General features: G+C 46.6%; 1 protein-coding gene across 3 annotated transcripts in view; it reads left to right on the forward strand.

The window, feature by feature from the left end:
• Nucleotides 1–2,598: 2,598 nt before the first annotated feature.
• TBC1D9B (TBC1 domain family member 9B) overlaps nucleotides 2,599–24,145 on the forward strand; it is a 106,053-nt gene continuing 84,506 nt past the window's right edge. For all 3 annotated transcript variants that reach the window (XM_089654501.1, XM_089654502.1, XM_089654503.1), the window contains exons 1-2: nucleotides 2,599–2,880; nucleotides 19,404–19,514. In XM_089654501.1, coding sequence (XP_089510627.1) covers nucleotides 2,763–2,880; nucleotides 19,404–19,514 — 229 coding nt within the window. In that variant the 5' untranslated portion in view covers nucleotides 2,599–2,762. The remainder of the gene's footprint in view (nucleotides 2,881–19,403; nucleotides 19,515–24,145) is intronic.

Genomic DNA, 24,145 nt, shown 5'->3' on the forward strand with positions numbered 1-24,145 from the left:
CTTCTGTGTAAGAGAAGGACAGATTGCCATAACCCTCCATTGCACCCACCCCCTTTGAAGGAAAAGGACAGCTACCCCATACCCCTCTACTGCGCTTCCCTGTGAAGGAGAACAGCTCCCCCATATCCCTCTATTGCACACTCTATAAAGAAAGAGGACAGCTACCCCATTCCCCTCTACTGCACTCCCCAGTGAAGGACGGCTACCCCATATCCCTCCATTGCACACCCTATAACGAAAGAAGACAGCTAACCCATACCCCTCTATTGCACCTCCCAGTGAAGAAGGAGGTCAGCTCCCCTATACCTATCAGTTGCATGCCCTATAAAGTTAGAGGACGGCTCTCCCATACCCCTTCATTGCACCCCTCTGTGAATAAGGAGGACAGCTCTCCTATACTCCTCCACTGCACCCCCCCTGTGAAGGAGGAAGACAGCTCCCCATATCTCTTTATCGCACCCCCCTGTGAAGAAGGACAGCTACCCCATACCCCTCCATTGCACCCTCCTGTGAAAGAGAAGAACAGATTCCCATACCCCTCCATAGCACCCGCCCCCTTTGAAGGAAAAGGACAGCTACCCCATACCCCTCTACTGCTCCCCACTGTGAAGGAGGACAGCTCCCCTATACTCATCCATTGCACGCCCTATAAAGTAGAACAGCTCCCCTATACCCCTTCACTGCACCCCCCGTGTGAAGAAGGACAGCTCCCCCATACCCGTCCATTGCACCACCCTTTGAAGAAGGACAGTTACCCCATACCCCTTCATTGCACCACCTTGTGAAGGACAGTTACCCCATACCACTTCATTGCACCCCCCTGTGAATAAGGAGGACAGCTCTCATATGCCCCTCCATTGCACCCCCCCTGTGAAGGAGGAAGACAGCTCCCCATACCTCTCTATCACACCCCCATGTGAAGGACAGCTTCCCCATACCCCTCCATTGCACCACCCTTTCAAGAAGGACAGTTACCCCATACCCCTCCATTCCACCACCCTGTGAAGAAGGACAGTTACCCCATACCACTTCAGTGCACGCCCCTGTGAATAAGGAGGACAGCTCTCGTATGCCCCTCCATTGCACCCCCCCCTGTGAAGGAGGAAGACAGCTCCCCATACCTCTCTATCACACCCCCATGTGAAGGACAGCTACCCCATACCCCTCCATTGCACCCTCCTGTTAAAGAGGACAGCTTCCCATACCCCTCCATTGTACCCCCCCCTTGAATAAACAGGGCAGCTACCCCATACCCCTCTACTGCTCCCCCCTGTGAAGGAGGACAGCTCCCCCATATCCCTCTATTGCACACCCTATAAAGAAAGAGGACAGCTACCCCATACCCCTCCATTGCACCGCCCTGTGAAGGACAGTTACCCCATATCCCTCCATTGCACCGCCCTGTGAAGGACAGTTACCCCATACCCCTCCATTGCACCGCCCTGTGAAGAAGGACAGCTACCCCATACCCCTCTACTGCACCCCCCTGTGAAGGAGGACGGATCCCCCATATCCCTCCATTGCACACCCTATAAAGAAAGATGACAGATACCCCATATCCCTCTATTGCACCTTCCTGTGAAGAAAGAGGACAGCTCCCCTATACTTATCCATTGCATGCCCTATAAAGCAGGAGGACAGCTCCCCCATACCCCTTCATTGCACCCCCCTGTGAAGGACAGAAACCCCATACCCCTCCATTGCACCCTCCTCTGAAAGAGGAGGACAGATTTCCATACCCCTCCATTGCACCGCCCCCCCCTTTGAAGGAAAAGGACAGATACCCCAAACCCCTCTACTGCTCCCCCCTGTGAAGGAGGAAAGCTCCCCCATATCCCTCTATTGCACACCCTATAAAGAAAGAGGACAGATACCCCATACCCCTCTATTGCACCTCCCTGTGAAAAAGGAGGACAGCTCCCCTATACCCATCCATTGCATGCCCTATAAAGTAGGAGGACAGTTACCCCATACCTCTCCATTGCACTGCCTAGTGAAGAAGGACAGTTACCTCATACCTCTCCATTGCACCGCCCTGTGAAGAAGGACAGTTACTCCATACCCCTCCATTGCACCGCCCTGTGCAGCAAGACAGCTTCCCTATACCCCTCCACTGCACCGCCCTGTGAAGGACAGTTACCCTATACTCCTCCATTGCACCTCCTGTGGACAGCTCCCCCATACCACTTCGTTGCACCACCCTGTGAGAAAAGTTACCCCATACTCCTCCATTGCACCTCCTGTGAAGGACAGCTCCCCCATACCACTTCATTGCACCCCCCTGTGAATAAGGACAGCTCTCCTATGTCCCTCCATTGCACCCCCCTGTGAAGGAGGAGGACAGCTGCCCATACCTCTCTATCGCACCCCCCTGTGAAGGACAGCTACCACATACCCCTCCATTGCACCCCCCCGGGTAAGAAGAAAACAGCTCCCCCATGCCTCTTTATTCTATCCCCCTGTAAAGGAAGAGAACAGTTACACATGCCTTTGCTCCATCTGAATCCTACTCACTTCTGGCCCAAAAACAAACATGACAAAAAAAAACTGCAACACGGCTTGTCACTCCTCTGTATGTCCAGCAGGGGGCTCTGGAGATCAGTACGGCCTCTGAGGCCTGGGCTTCGGACCTCATAGGGAGTGAGGGGCGGAGGAGGCCAGTGTACAGCTCAGATCCCTGGCTCACCGACACTGGTCTCACCGGACACCGAGGACAGGAACCGGGCCGCTACTCCTTCCTCTCCGGGCCTCGGCTGTTCAGGATGTGGCTGAACCCGGAGGAGGTGCTGCTGGCCAATGCACTATGGGTGACCGAGAGAGCGAACCCGTTCTTCATCCTGCAGAGGCGACGGGGACACGGCAAAGGCGGAGGGCTGACAGGTGAGGGGGAGCAGGGGGTTGGGGGAGGCCGATGATGGGCCCGGGGTTCTTCCAGCTCATCTAGTCTGCCTAGAAACTTCTCTCCAGAGTGAGTCCAATGTAAACATTGCAGGAGCCCGCCTCACCCCCTTTGGGGTCATCCCTGTACATAGATCTGCCTGGACACCATACACCTTAATACACTCTGACATCAGGACTCTTCCCTGTCACAGCAAATGTCTGGATTGCTGGATATGCTGCAGTCACCATCTGGATCGGGACACGGCGCCATGGATCGTGTCCGGAAGGCAGGGGGTCGTGTCCGGAAGGCAGGGGGTCGTGTCCGGAAGGCAGGGGGTCGTGTCCGCTAGGCAGGGGGTCGTGTCCGCTAGGCAGGGGGTCGTGTCCGGTAGGCAGGGGGTCATGACCGGTAGGGAGGGGGTCGTGTCCGGTAGGGAGGGGGTCGTGTCCGGTAGGCAGGAGGTCGTGACCGGTAGGCAGGGGGTCTTGTCCGGTAGGCAGGGGGTCGGCAGGGGGTCGTGTCCGGTAGGCAGGGGGTTGGCAGAGGGTCGTGTCCGGTAGGCAGTAGGTCGTGTCCGGTAGGCAGGGGGTCGTGTCCGGTAGGCAGGGGGTCGGCAGAGGGTCGTGTCCGGTAGGCAGAGGGTCGTGTCCGGTAGGCAGTAGGTCGTGTCCGGTAGGCAGGGGGTCGTGTCCGGTAGGCAGGGGGTCGGCAGGGGGTCGTGTCCGGTAGGCAGGGGGTCGGCAGAGGGTCGTGTCCGGTAGGCAGGGGGTCGTGTCCGGTAGGCAGCGGGTTGTTACCGTTGCTCGTGCCCCATGGGTCGGGCCCGTCGCTCGGGCCCCCGGACCTTGATTGTACAAAGCACCACAGATTGAGAGCGTTACGCAGCACCACGGAATCAGGATCAGCACTCGAGATCGGCACGTGGCACCACGGATCAGGATACACCTCAGTTCTATGTATACATTGAGCTCCACATTGACACTTTAAATTCCCCAGGTTATGTAGAGTGGCTAAATCTTTTTGTATATTGAACTGTTTGGCTACCAATGAATCCTACATATTAGAAGTATGAGAGCTGGCTTTGCTGACTAGTTTGTATGGTCACAAGCATTGGTGTTGTCATCTCTAGGTCTTAGGCTGGCCATAGACGGGCTGTTTATCGGCCGAATTAACGAAAAATTGGTCGGTGCCAATGCTGCCACCAATGTCCATGAAAAACGTCAGTTTTTCGTGGATTTTCCAGCATAACTGATAAAAATAAACGAGAGGATCCGCGATAAACGGCCGACGGGCTGGCCCCACTAACGGTGTTAATATCAGCCGATTTTTCGTGCGGACAAAAATTCGGGCACTAACTGACCCATCTATGGCCTGCATTATACATATGGGTGTACAATACACTGCGCTTAGATCCATTACGTCTACGGATCTGAACAGTGTAGAATTGTATGCTATCAGCCTATGCACCTCGCTCTGTTTGATTTGAATGTTGCAGTGTTGTATGCTGTGTGCCCATGTAAACTGCCTCATTTTAGTCCATAGCATTTAGCCAAAACAAAAAACATTGTCCACGGTCTGATTTTGACTGTATTGCTCACGATACACACGTAGAGGTTTGTGTGAATACTTACATGAGTAGATGCACATGGCTGTATGCCTTGCTGCCTGTGTAAACACAATATGCAGATAATTACCTCTGCCTTTAGGGCCAGTTCACACTACATGTGTTTCAGTTGCTTTTTTCTGCATCCAAAATGCTCAGAAAGTTAGGTCATATAGTTGTCAATGGTATAGTTCAAATCAGTGCTTGCAGTTCCAGTGCATTCCAGTTGCAGAAAAAAAAGTAGAACATGCTGCATTTTTTCCTGCACAGAACCGTACAGGAACACGGTTAAATGCATCAAAAATTTGCTGGAATGCACATGCCCCTATTTAAATTGAAGATAAAGGGGAAAAATGAACAGAAATGCATCAAACGCACTGGATCGCATCAAAAACGCACATGTAGAAACGCATCTGGAACACATCTGGACTGCATTTCTACGGTGTGAACCGGCCCTAAGTCATTTTGCACTGCCTAGCCATTGAATCATTCAGAGCCATTTGACACTACATGTGTTTCAGTTGCTTTTTTCTGCATCCCAAATGCACAGAAAGTAGGTTATAAGGTTGTCAATGTCATAGTTCACATCTGTGCTTGCAGTTCCAGTGCATTCCAGTTGCAGAAAAAATAGAACAGGCTGCATTTTTCCTGCACAGAACTGTACTGGAATGTGGCAATACGCATCAAAAACGCACTGGAACTCACATGTCCCTATTTAAATTGAAAAAAAAGAGGAAAAATGAACCGGAACGTGTCAAAACGTGCATCCGGAAACTCATCTGGACAGCGTTTCTATAGTGTGAACCGGCCCTCAGGTGTACACCTGTGCAAGGGCCCCATGTTTGCCCTCATGGGGAAGCACAGGTGTTGGTGCATGGCTGTCAGATTGGAAGCAGTGACTTGATCCATACAGCTGCTGCTTCCCAGTTAACATGAATGAGATTGCCTGCATAAGGACACATGGAACAGCTGTGCATTGCCATGTGAGCAAACACGGCCCTCACACAGCTGTACACCTGAGCAAACCCCCTCCCTGAGGGCTGGTTCACACCATAAAAACGCTGTCCAGATGAGTTTCCGCATGCACATTTTTTATGCATTTGTGCGTTTTTAACACATTCCGGTTAATTTTTTTGTCAGAATGACTGTAAAAATTACTAGTGGTATATCAAAATGAAACAGAAAATTCAGGATACACTTGGCCAAAAACCAAAGCCGAAATGGACAGTTTTTAATAATTAATATATTTTTCAAACACAGTTTTTTGGAAAAAAATACACTGATTAAAGAAATATAATAAAACGCAATATATACCCCAATTTTTTTGTAAAATATGAAAGAGAATGTTACGCCGAGTAAGTAGATACCCAACAAGTCATGCTTTAAAATTGCACGCGGTCATGGAATGGCGTCAAACTACAGTACTTAAAAGTATCCATGCGTGATACTTTAAAAATTTTTACAGGTTACCAGTGTAAAGTTGCAGAGTAGGTCTAGTGTGAGAATTTTTGCTTTTGCTCTGATGCGCATGGCAATACCTCACGTGCGGTTTAAACACTGTTTACATATGTGGGCATGGCCTACGTGTGTGTTCATCACTAAACGGGCACGGGGGGATGAGGGCACTTTAAACTTTTGTGTTGTAATTTTATTTTATTTTTTTACACTGTCCCTTTAAAAATTTTTTATCACTTTTATTCCTATCTCAAGGAATGCATGCATCCCTTGTGATAGAAATAATTAGTGACAGGTCCTCTTTATGGAGAGATCTGGGGTCAATAAGATCCCACATCTCCTCTACAATGTAAAGCATTAGATCAAAAAAAGCATTGATCTAGTGCTTTAAAAAAAATGGCCTTCAGGAGTGTGGAAATTTTTGAAAAAACTACTTGTCCAGGGATTAAATCGGTTTCCCAATCTACTTGTCCTGATGAAAAAACATACATTTTAGCCAAAACCGTATTTAAATCTGCTTTAAGTAATGTCTGGGGCTTTTAAAAACGGGGCTTTATGGCGAATTAAATGATTAATATTTTTAACATTTAACATTGCGCTGTTTATCTCCTCTTCCTCTCCCTGCCTCTCTCCATCACCGCACTGGGGACTAGCAGGGAGGAGAGAGACTTTGCAGTCTAATGAGCACCTATTGGCTGCTCGTCAGGAAAGTGGAGTTTCGGGTTTATCCTTTTCGCTGCTAGAGCTGTTTTTGTGCTTTTTGCACATGTTTAAAAAATCATTTAAGGCCTGATGATTACATAAAACCCCCAAACGTTATATATTTTCTGAAATCGGAGATCCTGGAGAATGAAATAGCGGTAGTTTCAATTTTTTATGTCACACACAGGTCTAGGAAACTCAAAATTTCAGTAGAAAATACACTTAAGTTAATTTTTGGGCACAAAAAGCAATAACTTAACAATTTTTTTGTAAAATATGAAAGACGAAGTTGCGCTGAGTAAATAGATATCTAACATGTCAAACCTTAAATTTGCGTGCACTTGTGAAACGGCAACATACTTTAATACCCCATATTTTATATAGGTGGAGCTTTTAAAGCCCTTTATAAGTCTTCAGTTTAGCGTTACGGAGGAGGTCTGGTGCTAGAATTATTGCTCTCATTCTGGCGTGTGCGGCGATATGTAACGCGTATCGCAATTGACGTTTTCATCTGTAGGCGTCCCAGTTCGTGCTTTTATGATTGTGCCTGCATACATATGTGGGTGTTAGCCTTGAAAAATTTGGGGGGAGGTTATATGCTTGGGTGTAACTTCCATTTTTTTTGTTTTATCACATAGGGGAGAAAAACTTCCCTTTGTGATGAATTTTTTGGTGACAGGTTCTCTTTTTTTTGAGACATCCAGGGTCTAAAAGACTCTGGATATCTCCCCTGTGCTCCCCTGAATGTAATGCACTCCACATCGCACCGCATTACATTCTTTCCCCGCTTCAATGTCCGGGAATCTATCAAACAGTAACCCGGAAGTGACGTCACATCACCTCCTGGTCAGGACAAGAAGGGGAGGGGAGCGGATGTGTCTGCTCTCCTCCCTCCTCTATACCACATCCCGCCAGCACCCACTGAACCAGTCCTGGACTCGCAGATGGACAAGCGGAGCCCGGGACATATAGCAGGCGGGGGGGGGGGGGGGGGGAGAGGCTGGCACTGTGGGCTGTGTGGAAGCAATTGGGCGGCAGCACTGGAGTTCGAATGCTTCCTCCTGTCAGGTGAGCCCTGCTGGTTGCCCACAGCAGGGCTAAAGGCAAAAAAAACCTACCTGCCCACTACCTGGAACTGCATGTACCGGGCGATTTGAATTGCACATCCCTGGCGCCGGAACCGGAAGTGACATCGCTCCGGTCCTCCCAAGGGCATAGAGATGATTGGAGGCCATCTTTCCTTCACTGATCTCTATTCCCAGCGCCAGGATCGTTGGGTGGTTTCTCAGGTAAGGCTGAGACTTACCAAGCAGAGGGGGGGGGGGGGGTGGGGGGGCTATTTTCGGTACCTGTATCTGTGCTTATTTTCATAACGACTGATAGGGGTCTTTTTGGCTGAAACTTTCTGGCCACCGAAAATTTTGGTGCATCCCTAAAAATTACACATCTCAACTCATAACTCTGTTTTTACATAGTCTGATTGAAAAAAGACAAAAGTCCATCCAGTTAAAAAAAACAAAAACCAAGGCCCGAGCTATGTGCATGCAGCCTTGGATAGAAAATATGTTTCCAACACATCTTACTCTTCTGCAAAAAGAACCACCTTTATAGATGATCATTCAGCATGTCATAGAGCAAATATGTTCATACAGTGAATATGTGTGACATGCTGAACAAATGTCAATAAAGGCAGTTCTTATTGCCAAAGACTAAAACACACACATTTACAATCTCTGTTAGATCTGCCCTCAAGTATGTAGTGCAAATGTCTGCTGGATTTGATACAAATTGACTGGATAGAATAGCTGGGTCCAATTATTACATAATTTTAATAGCAAAAACTCAAAAGTATTTTTTTTTCTCAAAATTGTCCTTTTTTTTTCTTTTTTACAGCGCACAAAATAAAAAACGCACAGGCGATTAACCACTTGCCGACTGGCCTTTCTATATAAACAGCCGGACTGTAGCAGTGCAGGGTCGGGTGGCCGTTTATAAACAGCCTCCCCGCACCCTGCTTGTGCACGCTCCCTGGGAGCGCGCAGCACAACGATCCGGTGTCCTCCGGACACAGTGAAACACCGGTCGTCGGATGGGACCTCTGTGCGAGGTCCCAATCATGTGATCACTGATTGGCCAATCAGTGATCACATGCAAAGTAGTAAGCAAGATGTCACTTGTGACATTGCTTACTTTGTGTGAAATCTTTGAATGATCACAGAGGTCACATGGTACAAGGCTATTCACAACAGCCTTGTACCATGTGACAAGCTGTGACCAATCACAGCTCACTCAGTACTTCTCCAATTACTGCAAGAATGCAGACAGAGAGAAAGAGAAGTGATTGCTTTTGCATCCTATATGGGTGTAAAAGCAATCGGTGTAAAAAAAAAAAAAAATCTTCATCAGCCCCCACAAGTAGTACAGTGTCACCATGACACTGTACTGCTAGGGTGACAGTATGTAAAAAAAAATAAAAAAGAATATAAAAAAAAAATACAAATTAAAAAAATTATTTTAAAAAATATAATTTTCGGTTATAAACTAATTTGAATTTTTTTTTTTTACTAAAAAGATAACGGAATAAATTTTGGCCAAGATTTATGATGAAATATTATTTATTTGCAAAATTTTATAAAAAAAAACACTTTTTTTCCAAATTTTTGGACTTTTTCATTTACATAGCAAAAAAAATAAAAATCCCAGCGGTGAATAAATACCACCAAAATAAAGCTTTATCTGTCTCAAAAAAATGGTAAAAAATTCATTTGGGTACAGTGTTGCATTACCGTGCAATTGTCATTCAAAGTGTGATAGCGCTGAAAGCTGAAAATTGCCCTGGTCAGGAAGGGGGTAAAAGTGTCCATTCTGAAGTGGTTAAATACCACCGAAAGCTATTTGTGGGGGAAAAAGGACGTAAATTTAATTTGGGTGCAGCGTTGCATGATCACGTAATTGTCAGTTAAATTAGTGCAGCGCTGTATCGCAAACAATGGCCTGGTAAGGAAGGGGGGGGGTAAAACCTCAGGGGGGCAAGTGGTTAAGTTAAAGTTCCTAATCACTGTACATGTAAACATACTGATACCTCCATAGCTGGCTCTGTCAACTGTTTCAAATGCAATTCTCCTTCCTCAAAACATGCAGTGTTAGGGCTTGTGCACACTGGCACGTTCCTTCGCACAGTGTAAACAACCTAGCGTATTTTGGTGCCTGGGAGGCTCTGAGGAAGAGAAGTCCTCGAAACGCATCAGCCTATGGAAGTTCCATCGTTTTGTCACATCTTGATGGTTGCAGACTGTTTGTGCTGTGTTCATGAAATTGTACCTTTATTTACTTTGTGAGTATAATACTTACCTTTTTTTATATATTAAAGCCATTTAAAGGCCAGTGAGCCCTGTTTGTTTATTATTATTATTGCAGTGCTTCTAGATTCCCCAGTCTTGTGAGGGCAACATGGCGCGTACATCCCATGAAGGCCAGGACCTGACTGCAGCCCACTAATCCTTCTTGGGCCTACTTCCCAAGCGCAGGAGGATTTAAGATTTTCCAGTTCGGTGCCTGGGAGCCCTAATACAGGCTGTACATGGTTCGAATTCGAACTATTTTTCTTTCGAAATTTCGAAAACGTCATTCGCTCGGTAATCCGATGGTGGCATCAATGATTTCAAAAGTCATAAAGTTCACCCCATATAACAGGCGAAAGTTCTGTTCCTTCCAGGTCACTGCTCATTGCCATATTCTTTTCGGAAAAACGATCACAAATTTTCCAACATTCCCGATCGTCAAAAAGGGGAGGAACCACGAAAATCGACCAGTGCCATTGACCCACTAACAGAGCGAAAATCGGCCTATTCTTAGGTCCAATTTTCGGACGAAAAATTGGTCGAATTTCGTCCCATACGTGGTGTAGGGCCTAAAGTAGCCAGACAGTTCTGGGTCCCATAACAGTCACAAGGTCTGCTATGGTGATAGTTCTACCCTTGATGGGGGGGTTTAATTGAGTCTTGAGGGAACATAGGTGGTATAGTGTGTGTGCATTGATTTTGCACTGGTGAGTTTTCCAAGCTGAATCGTTTACATTAGACAGTGGTTTCTGTAGACACTGGCAGTGTAGTGTGGAATTTTATTTATAGTGCCATGATCTCTGTGATTCAACGATAAATTGATTTTTCTGGGAATGCTGTCAGGATGCTGGCCACCTTCTGTTCATTTGGGGATGTGTCATGTACCTAGTGTGGTGGCGCCTTAGCATCAGCACTGTCTTTGTTGTCACTCTTAAAATTGCTTACTGTTTGGTGACTCACTAACCCTCAATGAGTATGATGATATGGGGTTTCCAGACATGGCAGTAATTGGTACATTATATTGTAGGATATTTAAACTCAGAAAAAAATGTATATATTGTAGCTTACCAGTTCTTAGATTTGGTGGCTACATTAGTATTTCTTTTTTTCACAAGTACAGAAAAACACTGATGTCAGAAATCTAGTGTCTTTGTAACTTCCATTGAACCAAGTTAAAATCTCAAATAATGTTTCCCAGCTATTTTCTATGACCTGGAAAACATCACTGTCCATGTAATAAAGTGGAAGAGAGAGGGAGATGTTTTGTAGTCCTAAAACATGCCCTGTTTTAGAGTTACAACACTGCTTCTCTATAGGCACACTGTGTTGGATTAGCATTGTTACCCTAGGACAGGAACTAGTGTTACAGACAGAATTACCTTGTGAAAATAAAGCAAAAAAAAAAGTTGTTAAAAAAAACATGAATACAGCCACTACTTAAAGCAAAGCTCCACCCAAAAGGGGAAGTTCCGCTTTAAGGCCTTGTCCTCATTAAGGATTATTTTTTTTATTATTATACAGTATTTATAAAGCACAAATAGTTTGCTCAGCGCTGTACATTACAAAGGGGGACAGAACATGTGACAGAACAATAACAATACAATGCAAAAACATGAGGGGATCGAGGGCCCTGCTCTTTCGAGCTTACAATCTAGGAGGGAGGGGATGGTGGCACAGGAGGAGAAAGCTGTGGGGGATGGAGTGGTAGGAAGAGTGGTGGAGGTCGGCAAGTTAGCAGGGGGTGGGGTAGGCTTCCCTGAAGAGGTGGGTTTTCAGGGTGCGCCTAAAGGAGAGGAGAGTAGGTGATAATTTGATGGGTTGGGGCAGGGAGTTCCAGAGGATGGGTGACATCCTGGAGAAGTCCTGGAGGCAGGCATGGAAGGAGGAGACCAGGGAACTAGAGAGAAGGAGGTCTTGTGAGGAGAGGAGCGTGCGTGCTGGGCGGTACTTGGATATTAGGTCAGTGATGTAGTTCGGGGCAGTATGGTGGACGGCTTTGTACGTCAGTGTTAGGATTTTGAATTTGATCCGTTGAGCAATCGGAAGCCAGTGGAGGGATTGGCAGAGGGGGGTGGCGTAAACGGAGCGGTTGGAAAGGTGAATAAGTCTGGCAGCCGTATTTAGGATTGACTGAAGCGGGGATAGCCAGCGGCGAGGCAAGCCAGTAAGGAGGGAGTTGCAGTAATCGAGTCGTGATATGATGAGGGAGTGGATGAGCTGTTTAGTGGTTTCTGGGGTTAGGAACGCACGTATTTTGGCGATGTTGCGGAGGTGGAGTCTGCATGAGTTTGTTAAAGATTGGACTTGGGGCTGGAAGGATAGGTTGGAGTCCAGAATGACACCAAGTACTCTGGCCTGCGGGGCGGGTTTGATGGTGGTGGTGTTGGACATGACGGAGAAGTCAATGGGGGGTGGTGTGCGGGCTGGGGCGAAGACAAGAAACTTGGTTTTGGAGAGGTTCAGTTTAAGGAAGTGGAGCGACATCCAGTCTGATATGTCGCTCAGTAGGTGTGTGATTCGGGCTGAGACCAAGGGGGTGAGGTGGGGGGTTGAGAGATAGATTTGTGTGTCGTCGGCATAGAGGTGATAGTTGAAGCCATGAGAGTGTATGAGTTGGCCAAGGGAGGAGGTGTAGATGGAGAAGAGAAGGGGCCCGAGGACGGAGCCTTGAGGGACCCCAACAGAGAGGGGGAGTGAGGGGGAGGTGGTAGCATTATAGGTAACGCTGAAAGAGCGTTGTGACAGGTAGGATGAGAGCCAGGAGAGAGCAGAATCTCTGAGGCCGAGGGAGTGTAGTTTTTTGAGGAGGAGGGGGTGGTCAACTGTGTCGAAGGCCGCGGAGAGGTCAAGGAGTAGGAGCACTGAATAGTGGCCATTAGCTTTGGCGGTTAGCAGGTCGTTGGAGAGTTTGAGTAAGGCAGTTTCGGTGGAGTGTAGGGGACGGAAGCCAGACTGTAGGGGATCGAGGAGGTTGTTGTCGTTGAAGTGAGAGCTTAGGCGGGTGTAGACTAGGCGCTCGAGGAGTTTGGATGTGAAGGGGAGCAGGGAGATGGGTCTGAGGTTGTTCGGGTCATTGGGGTCCAGGGAGGGCTTTTTAAGTATAGGGGTGATGTGTGCATGTTTCAGAGGGGAGGGGAAAGTGCCGGAGGAGAGGGAGAGATTAAAGATGTGGGTGAGGGAGCATAGGATGGAGGGGAAAGGAGGTTGTAGGAGTTGTGAGGGGATAGGGTTGAGGGGGCAGGTGGTGAAACGAGAATCAGAGAGGACCTTGGAGACTTCCTCAATGATAGTAAGGTCAAAGGTGCGGAGTGTTGAGGGGGCTTCAGTATGAGGAATGTAGGGTGGGGTGGAAGTGGAGGTCAGAGCAGTGGTGGGGCCGTGGGAGAGGGGTGATGAGGGGGTAGCTGAGTGAGGGGGAACGGGGTTGGAGGGAGTTTGAACAGTGATGAAGTCCCTGCGGGTTATGTCGAGGGGGAGGGGGGATGAGGGGGTAGCTGTGTGAGAGGGGACAGGTTGAGAGGGAGTGTGCTGGGTGGAGGTGGGGGTGGAGAGAGTAGAGAGTTGAAGGTGGAGAACAGTCGGCGAGGATTGGAGGAGAGGGCCTTGATGAGGGTCAGGAAGTAGGCTTGTTTGGCTGCGTGGAGGGAGGAGGTGTAGGTGTGGAAGGCAGATTTGTAGCGGGTGAAGGCTTGTTGGGATTTGGTTTTGCGCCATAGTCGCTCCAGGGCACGACTGTGTCATTTGAGGGTTTTGGTGTGATCAGTCTGCCAGGGCTGGAGAGGTCAGGGTCTGATGTTGCGTGTGGTTAAAGGCGCTAGTAAGTCAAGGGCTGTTGACAGCGCGTTGTTATAGGCAGTCATAGCCAAGTCGGGGCAGGACAGGGGGAGGATGCTGTCGTGGAATTCGTCAGCTGCAGAGTGGAGGGAGGCAGGGTTAAGGTTGCGGAGGTTACGGCTGGTAGTAGTGTGACATTTGGAGGGGTAGGCATTGGAGGACAAGGAGATAGAGAAGGTAATCAGGTTGTGTTCAGAGAGAGGGAAGTGGGTGCTAGTGAGGTTGTGGGGAGCGCAGCGGTTGGAGAAGAAAAGATCAAGGATATTACCGTCGGAGTGGGTGGTGGATTGTATGCACCTGTGCAAGTGCAAAGGAGGAGGTTAAGTGGAGGAGATGAGATGTGACCGGGTTGTCGAGGTTGACAGGGATGTTGAAATCCCCAAGGATGATGGTGGGTAGCTCAGAGGAGAGAAAGAAAGGTAGCCAGGAGGAAAAGTCATCCAGGAAGCGGGATATGGATCCAGGAGGCCGGTATATCACAGCAATCTTCAGGGGGGTTAGCGAGAATAGTCGGATGCAGTGGGTCTCGAAGGAGGAGAAGGATAGAGAGGGGGGAGTTTGGGAGGACTCGGAAGGTGCTCTGTGGTGACAGGAGCAGACCAACCCCACCACCTTTATGACCGTTGGGTCTGGGTGAGTGGGTCCAGGTGAGACCTCCATAGGAGAGTGCAGCAGGGGAGGTAGAGTCAGTGGCCTGGATCCAGGTTTCCGTGATCGCTAGGAGGTTGAGGGAGTGGGAAACAAAGAGGTCGTGGATGGCAGTAACCTTGTTGCACAACGATCGGGCGTTCAGGAGTGCACATGAAAACGGGGGGGGGGGGTGATTTTAGGGAGCAGAGGGACAGATACTAAGTTGCGGGGGTTTCAGAAGGACGTGGAGGAGGGAGGGTGTTGTGTGGGTGAGGGAGGTGGTGGAGGGCCAGGATTCGGGGAGATGTCCCCTGTGGTTAGGAGGAGGAGAAGGGTGAGAAAGGTGGCATGGGAGCGGGATGTGCAGGAGCGTGTGAAACTACTAGTGGAGGTGTTCGGGTCAGTGGGAGAGTGCACCTTTTGGGGAGCGGAGGGGGGAGAGAGCAGGTACTCAATTTTGACAGGTAGCCACTCCCACTTCTGCTGTGATCGGAACTTGTCCTCCCTCCCCGTAGTCTTCTGGTACACGTGACAGGTCCCAGGAGACTACAGGACCATTCATAAGGCGCAGCGCTACTTGCACATTCTCAGTGGGCACCTGGTTTTGAAGTCGCAAGCTGTCACTGCCGACGCCAAATAGAGAGGACAGCCAGTGAAACCGGCTGTGGTGAGGACACTGCTGTATCAAGGATCAGGTGAGTGTCTGTTTTTTAACCGCCTCCTGCCCGCCATATAGTACAATGACGGGCGCAAGGCGGTTCTCTCGTTCTGGGAGGACGTTCAACTATCACCTCTATGCCGACGTCATCCTCCCATTATAACTGCGCATACACGGCTCCTGGAGCGCACAGACACAGCGGATCACCGATCAACAGAAAGAGTCGAAGATGTCGGCTCGGTCATGTGATCAGCTGTGTCCAATCACAACTGATCGCATGTAAATAGGGAAATGCCGGTTATCAGCATTTCTCTCCTTACCACACTAACAGCTCGAGAGGAGAGGAGAGCCGGTAATCGGCATCCCTCAGAGGGGACATGTACACTGATCATCAGGGCACTAATTATCTGTGTAGCCCCAGCAGTGTCACCTGTCAGTGTCCATCAGTGCCAGCTGTCAGTGCTCATCCATGCCACCTGCCAGTGCCCATCAGTGCCACATTTCAGTGCCTACCAGTGCACATCAATGCCACATATCAGTGCCCATCTGAGCTGCCTTTAACTGTCACCCATCAGTGCCAGTTAGTGCCACCTATCAGTGCTGCCAGTCAGTGCCATATATGAGTGCTGCCTTTCAGTGCCCATCAGTGATGCCTGTCAATGCCCATCAGTGCCACCTATCAGTGTCCATCAGTGCAGCCTATCAGTGCTGCCTCAGTGAAGGCGAAAAATCACTTATTTACAACATTTTATAACAAAAACTAAGAAATTTTTTTTTTTTTCATTTTCAGTGTTTTTGGTTTGTATAAGAAAAAAAATAAAAAAAAACCCCAGAGGTGATTAAATACCACGAAAATAAAGCTCTATCTGTCACAAAAAAATGATAAAAATTTCATATGGGTACAGTGTTGCATGACCGCGCAATTGTCATTCAAAGTGCAACAGCGCTGAAAGTTGGAAATTGGCCTGGGCAGGAAAGGGGTATAAGTGCCCTGTAGGCTAGTGGTTAAAGTAATTCTAAAGGCTTACATTTTTTTAAAAATAACAAACAAGTCTATACTCACCTACTATGTGCAGTGGTTTTGCACAGGGCAGCCTGGATCCTCCTCTTCCTGGTCCCCCTCCGGAGCTCCTTGCCCCTCCCTCCTGTCAAGTGCCCTTAGCAGCTTGCTATAGGGGCACCCGCTGCTCTGTGTGTTCATTCACACATGGAGCCGTGGCTCGGCCCCACCGCCTCTGTCACTTCTCATTGGCTCACTGGCTGTGATTGACAGCAGTGGGAGCCAGTGGCTCCCGCTCTTGTCTCAGCCAATAAGGAGAGGGAGTCTCCGAGACTCCAATGCACGTCGCTGGATCGAGAGGTGACTTAGGTGAGTATTACGGGGGCTGGAGGTGATGCTGAACAGAGAAGGTTTTTTACCTTCTTGCACAGAATACATGAAGGTAAAAAAAACCTCCACTGCTGGTGCCCATGGCTCTTCCCGCTTGACTACTGCCCCTAGTAGCAAGTTGCTTGTTGTGGGGTCACTGGTATGCGCTCGCTCTCGAGCCCCCCCCCCGCTTTCCCCTCATTGGCTCACTGGCTGTGATTGACACCTCCCTCTGCTGTGTCTCAGCCATTGAGGAGAGAGAGACCTGGAACAGCCGAGGCTCCTGTGCACATCGCTGCATCAAGAGGGTGCTCAGGTAAATATTGGGGGACCTGTGGCTGGGGGGGGGGGGGAGCAATAGGTTTTTTACCTTCATGCATAGACTGCATTAAGGTACAACAACCTTTAGCCTTTACAACCACTTTAAAGACTGTTAAGCTGCATATTGTTAGATATTAATCTATTTATGGTAGCTTTGTGATTTTTATTTTTTTTCCTAGGTCAAAAGAACCAAAGAGCAATTTGGTACTTTATAATAAATAGTATGTATGGGCATGAAGTTATCTGTAGGTAATTGTAGTCACCCAGCAATGAGTCATTGAAGATGTTGTAAATAACTGTGTGGCAGTGGGGGGGTTCAGTGCTGTAGACATAATCTCATGGGTGTCACAAACGTCTTTCAGTAAAATGCGGAGACTGCTCTATTCTGTGCTATCATTTCTCATTACATTGAATTGCAGTGCAGCAAATTTAATAACTTACCATTATTTCTCCAAAATCAGAAGATCACCTCCAAGTGTATGTATAGCAATTTTTTTTTTGTTTTAGAGTAGGGAAGGGTTAAAATACTTGTCAGTTTATTTTTTATTTTTTCATTCTGTGTCCCTTTGGGCAGATTTTATCAATTCCTGTCCCAGAGACGCAACAGGAAGTGAGTAAAATTTCACCAGTGTCCCCATTGGAGCATTTACCCTCATTCTTGTTCTGAGGACATTTTGGAACAGTTTGGATTTTCGATCGAAAAAAAAAGGGGAACCAAAGCCGACAAAGAGGTGTACCTTCCTAGCAGAGACACAACAATAGATAGGAGTTCTAATTTTTCCGTACGCTAGTCAGAATGTAAATATGTTTTGGCTATGCATACCCTTTAAGGGCCCATTCACACTAAAGCATTCTGTTGTGGCGTGTTAAGGCGTGTTGAATTAATTACGAATGGGCTGCAAATACTCAATAATGGAAATGTGCACAGACCCTTTTTTTCAAAACCCATTTCCCCACTACACTGTATCCTTGTTGTGATGCCCTGCAGTGCCCTGTATGTTGCGTTCTACTGTACAGTGCATTGCAGTGCTTATTCACAGTGAATGGCAATGCACTGCACATATAACAGGTGCATTGTTGTACATTGGGGCAAAGTGCACTGCCTCAAATAGACATGTGAATGGGCCCTAAAACATTTACTTGTGTGTGTAAGGAGGTATTCTAAAATCACATCATAACTGTATGAACTATAAAAATATACAATAAACGTCCAGACCTTTGTGAAGAGGCCCATGGTTACTTGCTTTGTGTAGTGTTGCTCAACACTTTGTCATGTGATCTGTGATGTCACATGACCAATGCATATTTTTTTCTATTTTGAATATGGGTGAATTTATTTATTTTATATTTATTTATTATTTATATTTCAAAAGATGGACTATGCCTTTTAAAATCCGAAAGCTTTGATAAGGAATTATGAGGATGGTGTATCTCCTATCACAACCCATAAGAGCTCTGCTGATCTGTTACATTAATAGTAAAAACTCCCTCCTTCTTAAAGGCTAAGTTCGCTTTTGTGAAAAGATAATAAATGCACATATTTCTGTTGGAAAAAAAAAAGTGCAATAGATTTTTTTCACAGGAGCCTGCAGAGCATTGCACCTATGATCAGTGGATCATGGGTGTAACATCAGGCTACTGCAGACAAGCAGGCTGTCAGTATAAAAGTTGCAGGGCTTGTAAATTAACTACAAGAGCGCTCATCAGCATCCTTGCAGTTCATTGAGAATGACAAGCTGTCTGCTGCAGTGTAATTGTAATTCTCTCAGTCACAGATTGCTGTGAATGAATGACATGGCTGTACGTTTTCGTGGCGCAGCCTGTCACTTCCTGATTCCTCACCTAGGCGAGGGTGGCTGCCTCCTGGGATGTCCATGTCAAAAATCCCAGGAGGCAGCGTTTCAGTGAGGGATGAAGTATTGCACATTGTAGTGGAATTATTTGGGACCTGGCAGAGATCTGCCACATGTCTGCACACTTTGGAGATCCCTGCAGAACCCAAGCTTGTGAAGATCAGAAAGAAAGTCTTCCTATTGGCAGGTGACATGGAAGCACAAGGGTGTCACAAGGAGAAATTAATTTACAAGGAAGACAACACTGGACTCCCATGTTTTTGTTTAGGACTCCATGCACACTGGCTTAATAAAAAGAAAAGCCAGTGTTCTTGACAGAAAAAAAAATGCTACTTATTGAGTGTTTTTTTTTATACTAGCGTTAAGGAGTGTTTTTGGCATTTTTTTTTCTGCCAGAAGAACTCTAAAATGCTTAAAAAAACCACCTCTAGGCTATCTAATCTGCATGGAGCTATAGGATAACATTAGTTGCTTCTACAGGCAAAACACTAAACTTCTCTAGGAGCAGCGTATTTTTTTTAAAGCCAGTGTTCAAGGAGCCTTAGGAGCACTTTTTAGAGAGCTGAGATTTAGTTTACCCTATGCAGGGAGAAGTTCCTCTTTAGGTTCATTGTTGTCACAACAACTAGAAATAGTCTCTTGACTAGTCACATGGCAGAGATACCACAGGCAGTCACATGGCACGTACAGACAACTTCTGTCTTGAAACCATTTTGCACTCATGTTAACTCCTGTTATTTTACTGTTTTTCCTTAGGCCTGCTGGTGGGGACACTGGATGTCGTACTGGACTCAAGTGCACGTGTGGCACCGTACCGGATCTTGCACCAAACCCAGGAATCTCAGATCTATTGGACTGTGGCTTGTGGTGCGTGTGGATACACTACAATTTTGTGATAACAAGTCTGAGCTAATATGGATGGAGCAGATATCTAAATATTTTTCATATATAACAATACATTTTACAGTAAAATCTATTGTATCAATGGTGTGACTATAGCTAAATTTTACAAGGACCAATCAACCCATAACAAATATTTTAGAGCCCAACTCTGGGCACGAGAATAGAAAATTACTCTTGTCAGGGCCTCCCTCCCTCCATATTGTCAGGGTTAAGTTCTCCATTTTTGCCTAGGGGTAAGAAGATTAAAGTGGTTGTAAACCTCAGACATGAAATGTGAACTAAGCATATCCCTCTATAGTGTGTACTTGTTTCAGACCAGAGCAAGTGACTTTTCTGTCTGCTGCTTTGTTCCTGTGCCATCAGCATAAATCACTTTTGACAAGTTTTCCTGACACCAGGGGAGGAACCTCCAGCAGAGCTTCAGCTCTGTTCCTGTGAGCTGTTTGGAAGGGGGGGGGGGGGGTTGTCTCTTACCTCCAATCAGCTCTTAGAGCTCTCCTCACTGAGCTCTGCAGAGTAATCTCAGCTCTCCGCCCCCTTTTTTTCTGAAATCTCAGATAAGCTTTTTGAATTCAGCACTTTGAACAGATGTAGGGAAAAGAAGACTGCAGTTAGACAGCTACAACTTACACTATATTGCCAAAAGTATTGGGACGCCTACTTTTACACCCACATGAACTTTAATGGCATTTCGGTCTTAGTCCGTGGGGTTCAATATTGAGTTGGGCCACTCTTTGCATTTGTGAGATCAGGCACTGATGTTGGATGAGAAGGCCTGGCTCGCAGTCTCCTCTCTAATTCATCCCAAAGGTGTTCTGCCAGGTTTAGGTTAGGACTCCGTGCAGGCCAGTCAGGTTCCTCCACCCCAAACATGCTCATCCATAACTTTATGGACCTTGCTTTGTGCACTGGTGCACAGTCATGTTGGAACAGGAAGGGGCCATCCCCAAACTGTTCCCACAAAGTTGGGAGCATGAAATTGTCCAAAATGTCTTGGTATGCTCACACCTTAAGAGTTCCCTTCACTGGAACTAAGGGGCCAAGCCCAACCCCTAAAAAACAACCCCACACCATAATCCCCCCTCCACCAAACTTTACACTTGGCACAATGCATTCAGGCACGTATCGTTCTTATGGCAACAGCCAAACCTAGACACGTCCATCAGATTGTCAGACAGAGAAGCGTGATTCGGCACTCCAGAGAACATATCTCCACTGCACTAGAGTACAGTGGCGACGTGCTTCACACCACTGCATTCGATGCTTTGCATTGCACTTGGTGATGTAAGGTTTGGATGCAGCTGCTTGGCCATAGAAACCCATTCCATGAAGCTGTCTACACACTGTTGTTGTGCTAATCTGAATGCCACACCAAGTTTGAAGGTCTTTAGCTATTGACTCTGCAGACAGTTGGCGACTTCTGTGCACTGAGGTCTTCAGCATGCGCTGACCCCGCTCTGTCATTTTACATGGCCTACCACTTCGTGGCTGAGTTGCTGTTGTTCCCAGTTGCTTCCACTTTGTTATAATACCACTAGCAGTTGACCGTGGAATATTTGGTAGCAAGGAAATTTCATGGATGGACTTACTGCACAGGTGGCAACCTTTCACGGTACCACACTTGAATTCACTGAGCTCTTGAGAGCGACCCATTCTTTTTCAAATGTTTGTAGAAGCAGTCTGCATGCCTACGTGCTTGATTTTATACACCTGTGGCCATGGAGGTGATTGGAACACCTGAATTCAATGATTTGGAGGGGTGTCCCAATACTTTTGGCAATATACTGTATGTAGGAAGATTTGTTTCATCTCTGTGTATTACCTAAGCCCAGTCACTTCACTAGGTACAGCAGGTAAAATAAGTATTGAACTTGCCACCATTTTTCTCAGTTAATATATTTCTAAAGGTGCTATTGACATGCAATTTTCACCACATTGGTAACAACCCATGCAATCTATACATACAAAGAAACCAAAACAAATAAGTTCAGAAATTAGGCTATGCGTAATAAAATGGAATGGCAGAGGGGGAGAAAGTATTGAATACGCTAACTGAAATTTTTTTAATACTTCGTACAAAATCCTGTTTTGTTGGTAATGACAGCTTCAAGACGCCTCCTGTATGGAGAAACTAGTCACATACATTGCTCAGGTGTGATTTTGGCCCATTCTTCCACACAAGGTCTTCTAATCTTGAAGGTTCCGTGGGCCTCTTCAATGAACTTTGATCTTTAGTTTTTTCCATAGATTTTCAATTGGATTTAAGTCAGGTTATTGGCTGGGCCATTCTTGCTACTTTATTTTTTTTCTTTGAAACCAATTGAGAGTTTCCTTGGCTTTGTGTTTGAGATCATTGTCTTGCTTTAATCCTCACTCTCATTTTATCTTCATCATCCTGGTAGATTGCATCAGAATCAAGAATATCAAGAATGTCTTGGTACATTTTTCATTTCATCCTCCCTTCAACAATCTGAAGTTTGCCAGTACCGTATACTGAAAAACAGCCCCACACCATTATGTTCCTACCTCCAAACTTCACTGTTGGTATGGTGTTTTTGGGGTAATGTGCAGTGCCATTTGACCTCGTCTTGTCTAAATGTTCTGCAGCAATTTTTTCTTTTTTTTTTTAAACTCCTTTTTATTGAGAGTGTGCAATAAAAGTACTATCACAAAGAAATATTCTGTATATGTAGATGATGGTACATTCACAGAGAAAAATCCTACACAGGTTTTCCCTCGGTTTTCAAACGCCTCGGTTAATGCAATTTTTGGTTTACGGTCCCCCTGCCCCTAAGCAACCCCCCCCCCCATGTTGAGGGCATGTGGCCTGGTATGGTTCAGGAGGGGGCTGCATGCTCAGATAAGGGTCTGGTATGGAATTTGGGGGGGACCCCCCACCATTTTTTTTTAAATTTTGGCATGGGAGTTCCCGTCAAAATCCATGTCAGACCCGAAGGGCTTGGTATGGATGGGAGGGGGGACCCCACGCCGTTAATCTATTTTTTTAATTTCTGGCAATTCTTTTACATTCAGCTGTCAGTGGGGAACCCCGCTGACAGCTGAAACATTAACACATGGTTGTCAGTACTAAAATACCGCATGACTTGATAAAATAATTCACATTTTATTAGCGTTTACTTTTTTCTGACCTCAGGAATGGATTAATTGGTTTTTCAATGCATTCCTATGGGAAACGGCGTTTCGGTTTACAAATTTTTCACTATACGAAAAGTCCCTCAGAACGAATTAAACCAAGGTATGCCTGTATATGCAAATAAAAGTGCACTCACAGAGAAATAGACTATATTGCCAAAAGTATTGGGATGCCTGCCTTTACACATACATGAACTCTTTAATGGCACCCCAGCCTTGGTCCTTAGGGTTCAATATTGAGTTGTCCCACCCTTTGCAGCTATAACTGCTTCAACTCTTCTGGGAAGGCTGTCCACAAGGTTTAGGAGTGTGCACAATCCCTGAAAAACAACCCCACACCGTAATCCCCCCTTTACCAAACTTTACACCTGGCACAATGCAGTCAGGCAAGTACCATTCTCCTGGCAGCCACTAAAACCAGACACGTCCATCGGATTGCCAGACAGAGAAGTGTGATTTGTCACTCCAGAGAGCACGTCTCCACTGCTCTACAGTTCAGTGGCTGTGTGCTTTACACCACTGCATTCAACACTTTGCATTGCACTTGGTGATGTAAGGCTTGGATACAGCTGCTCGGCCATGGAAACCCATTCCATGAAGCTCTCTACACACTGTTGTTGTGCTAATCTGAAGGCCACACAAAGTTTGGAGGTCTTTAACTATTGACTCTGCAGACAGTTGGTGACTTATGCGCAATGTGCACTTCAGCATGTGCTGACCCCGCTCTGTCATTTTACATGGCCTAACACTTCGTGGCTGAGTTGCTGTTGTTCCCAGTTGCCTCCACTTTGCTATAATACCACTAACAGTTGACCATGGAATATTTAGTGGCAAGGAAATTTCACTAAGCTCCTAAGAAGCAACCCATTTCACAAATGTTTGTAGAAGCAGTCTGCATGCCTAGGTGCTTGATTTTATACACCTGTAGTCATGGAGGTGATTGGAACATGTGAATCCAATGATTTGGAGGGGTGTCCCAATACTTTTGCCAATACTGTATAGTGTATTCTGTGCATGCAAATAAAAGCACATTCACAAAGAAATATTCTGAATACTTGGGAAATTTGGCAAGTGCCGCAAACTTTAAACGAGTTTCAACATGCTTTTTCTTCAGCAATGGTGTCTTGCGTGGTGAGCGCGCATACAGTCCATGGCGGTTGAGTGCATTACTTATTGTTTTCTTCAAAACAATTGTACCTGCTAATTCCAGGTCTTTCTGAAGCTCTCCACAAGTGGTCCTTGGCTCTTGGACAACTTTTTTGATCATTCTTTTCACTCCTCTGTCAGAGGAGCACCTGGTCATGGCCGGTTTATGGTGAAATAGTCCACTTCTAAAGGTAACCTGCCAGACTGTTATTCGAAATGACACACAAGCAGGGAAGTACCTATTCACTATCCACTGTCTAGGAGCTAGTATATAGCTTGTAAACTACACAATGGCA

This window comes from Staurois parvus, unplaced genomic scaffold (assembly GCF_062004578.1).
Source record: "Staurois parvus isolate SC_StPar_1 unplaced genomic scaffold, SC_StPar_1.0 ptg000770l, whole genome shotgun sequence".
Classification (NCBI taxonomy): Eukaryota; Metazoa; Chordata; class Amphibia; order Anura; family Ranidae; genus Staurois; species Staurois parvus.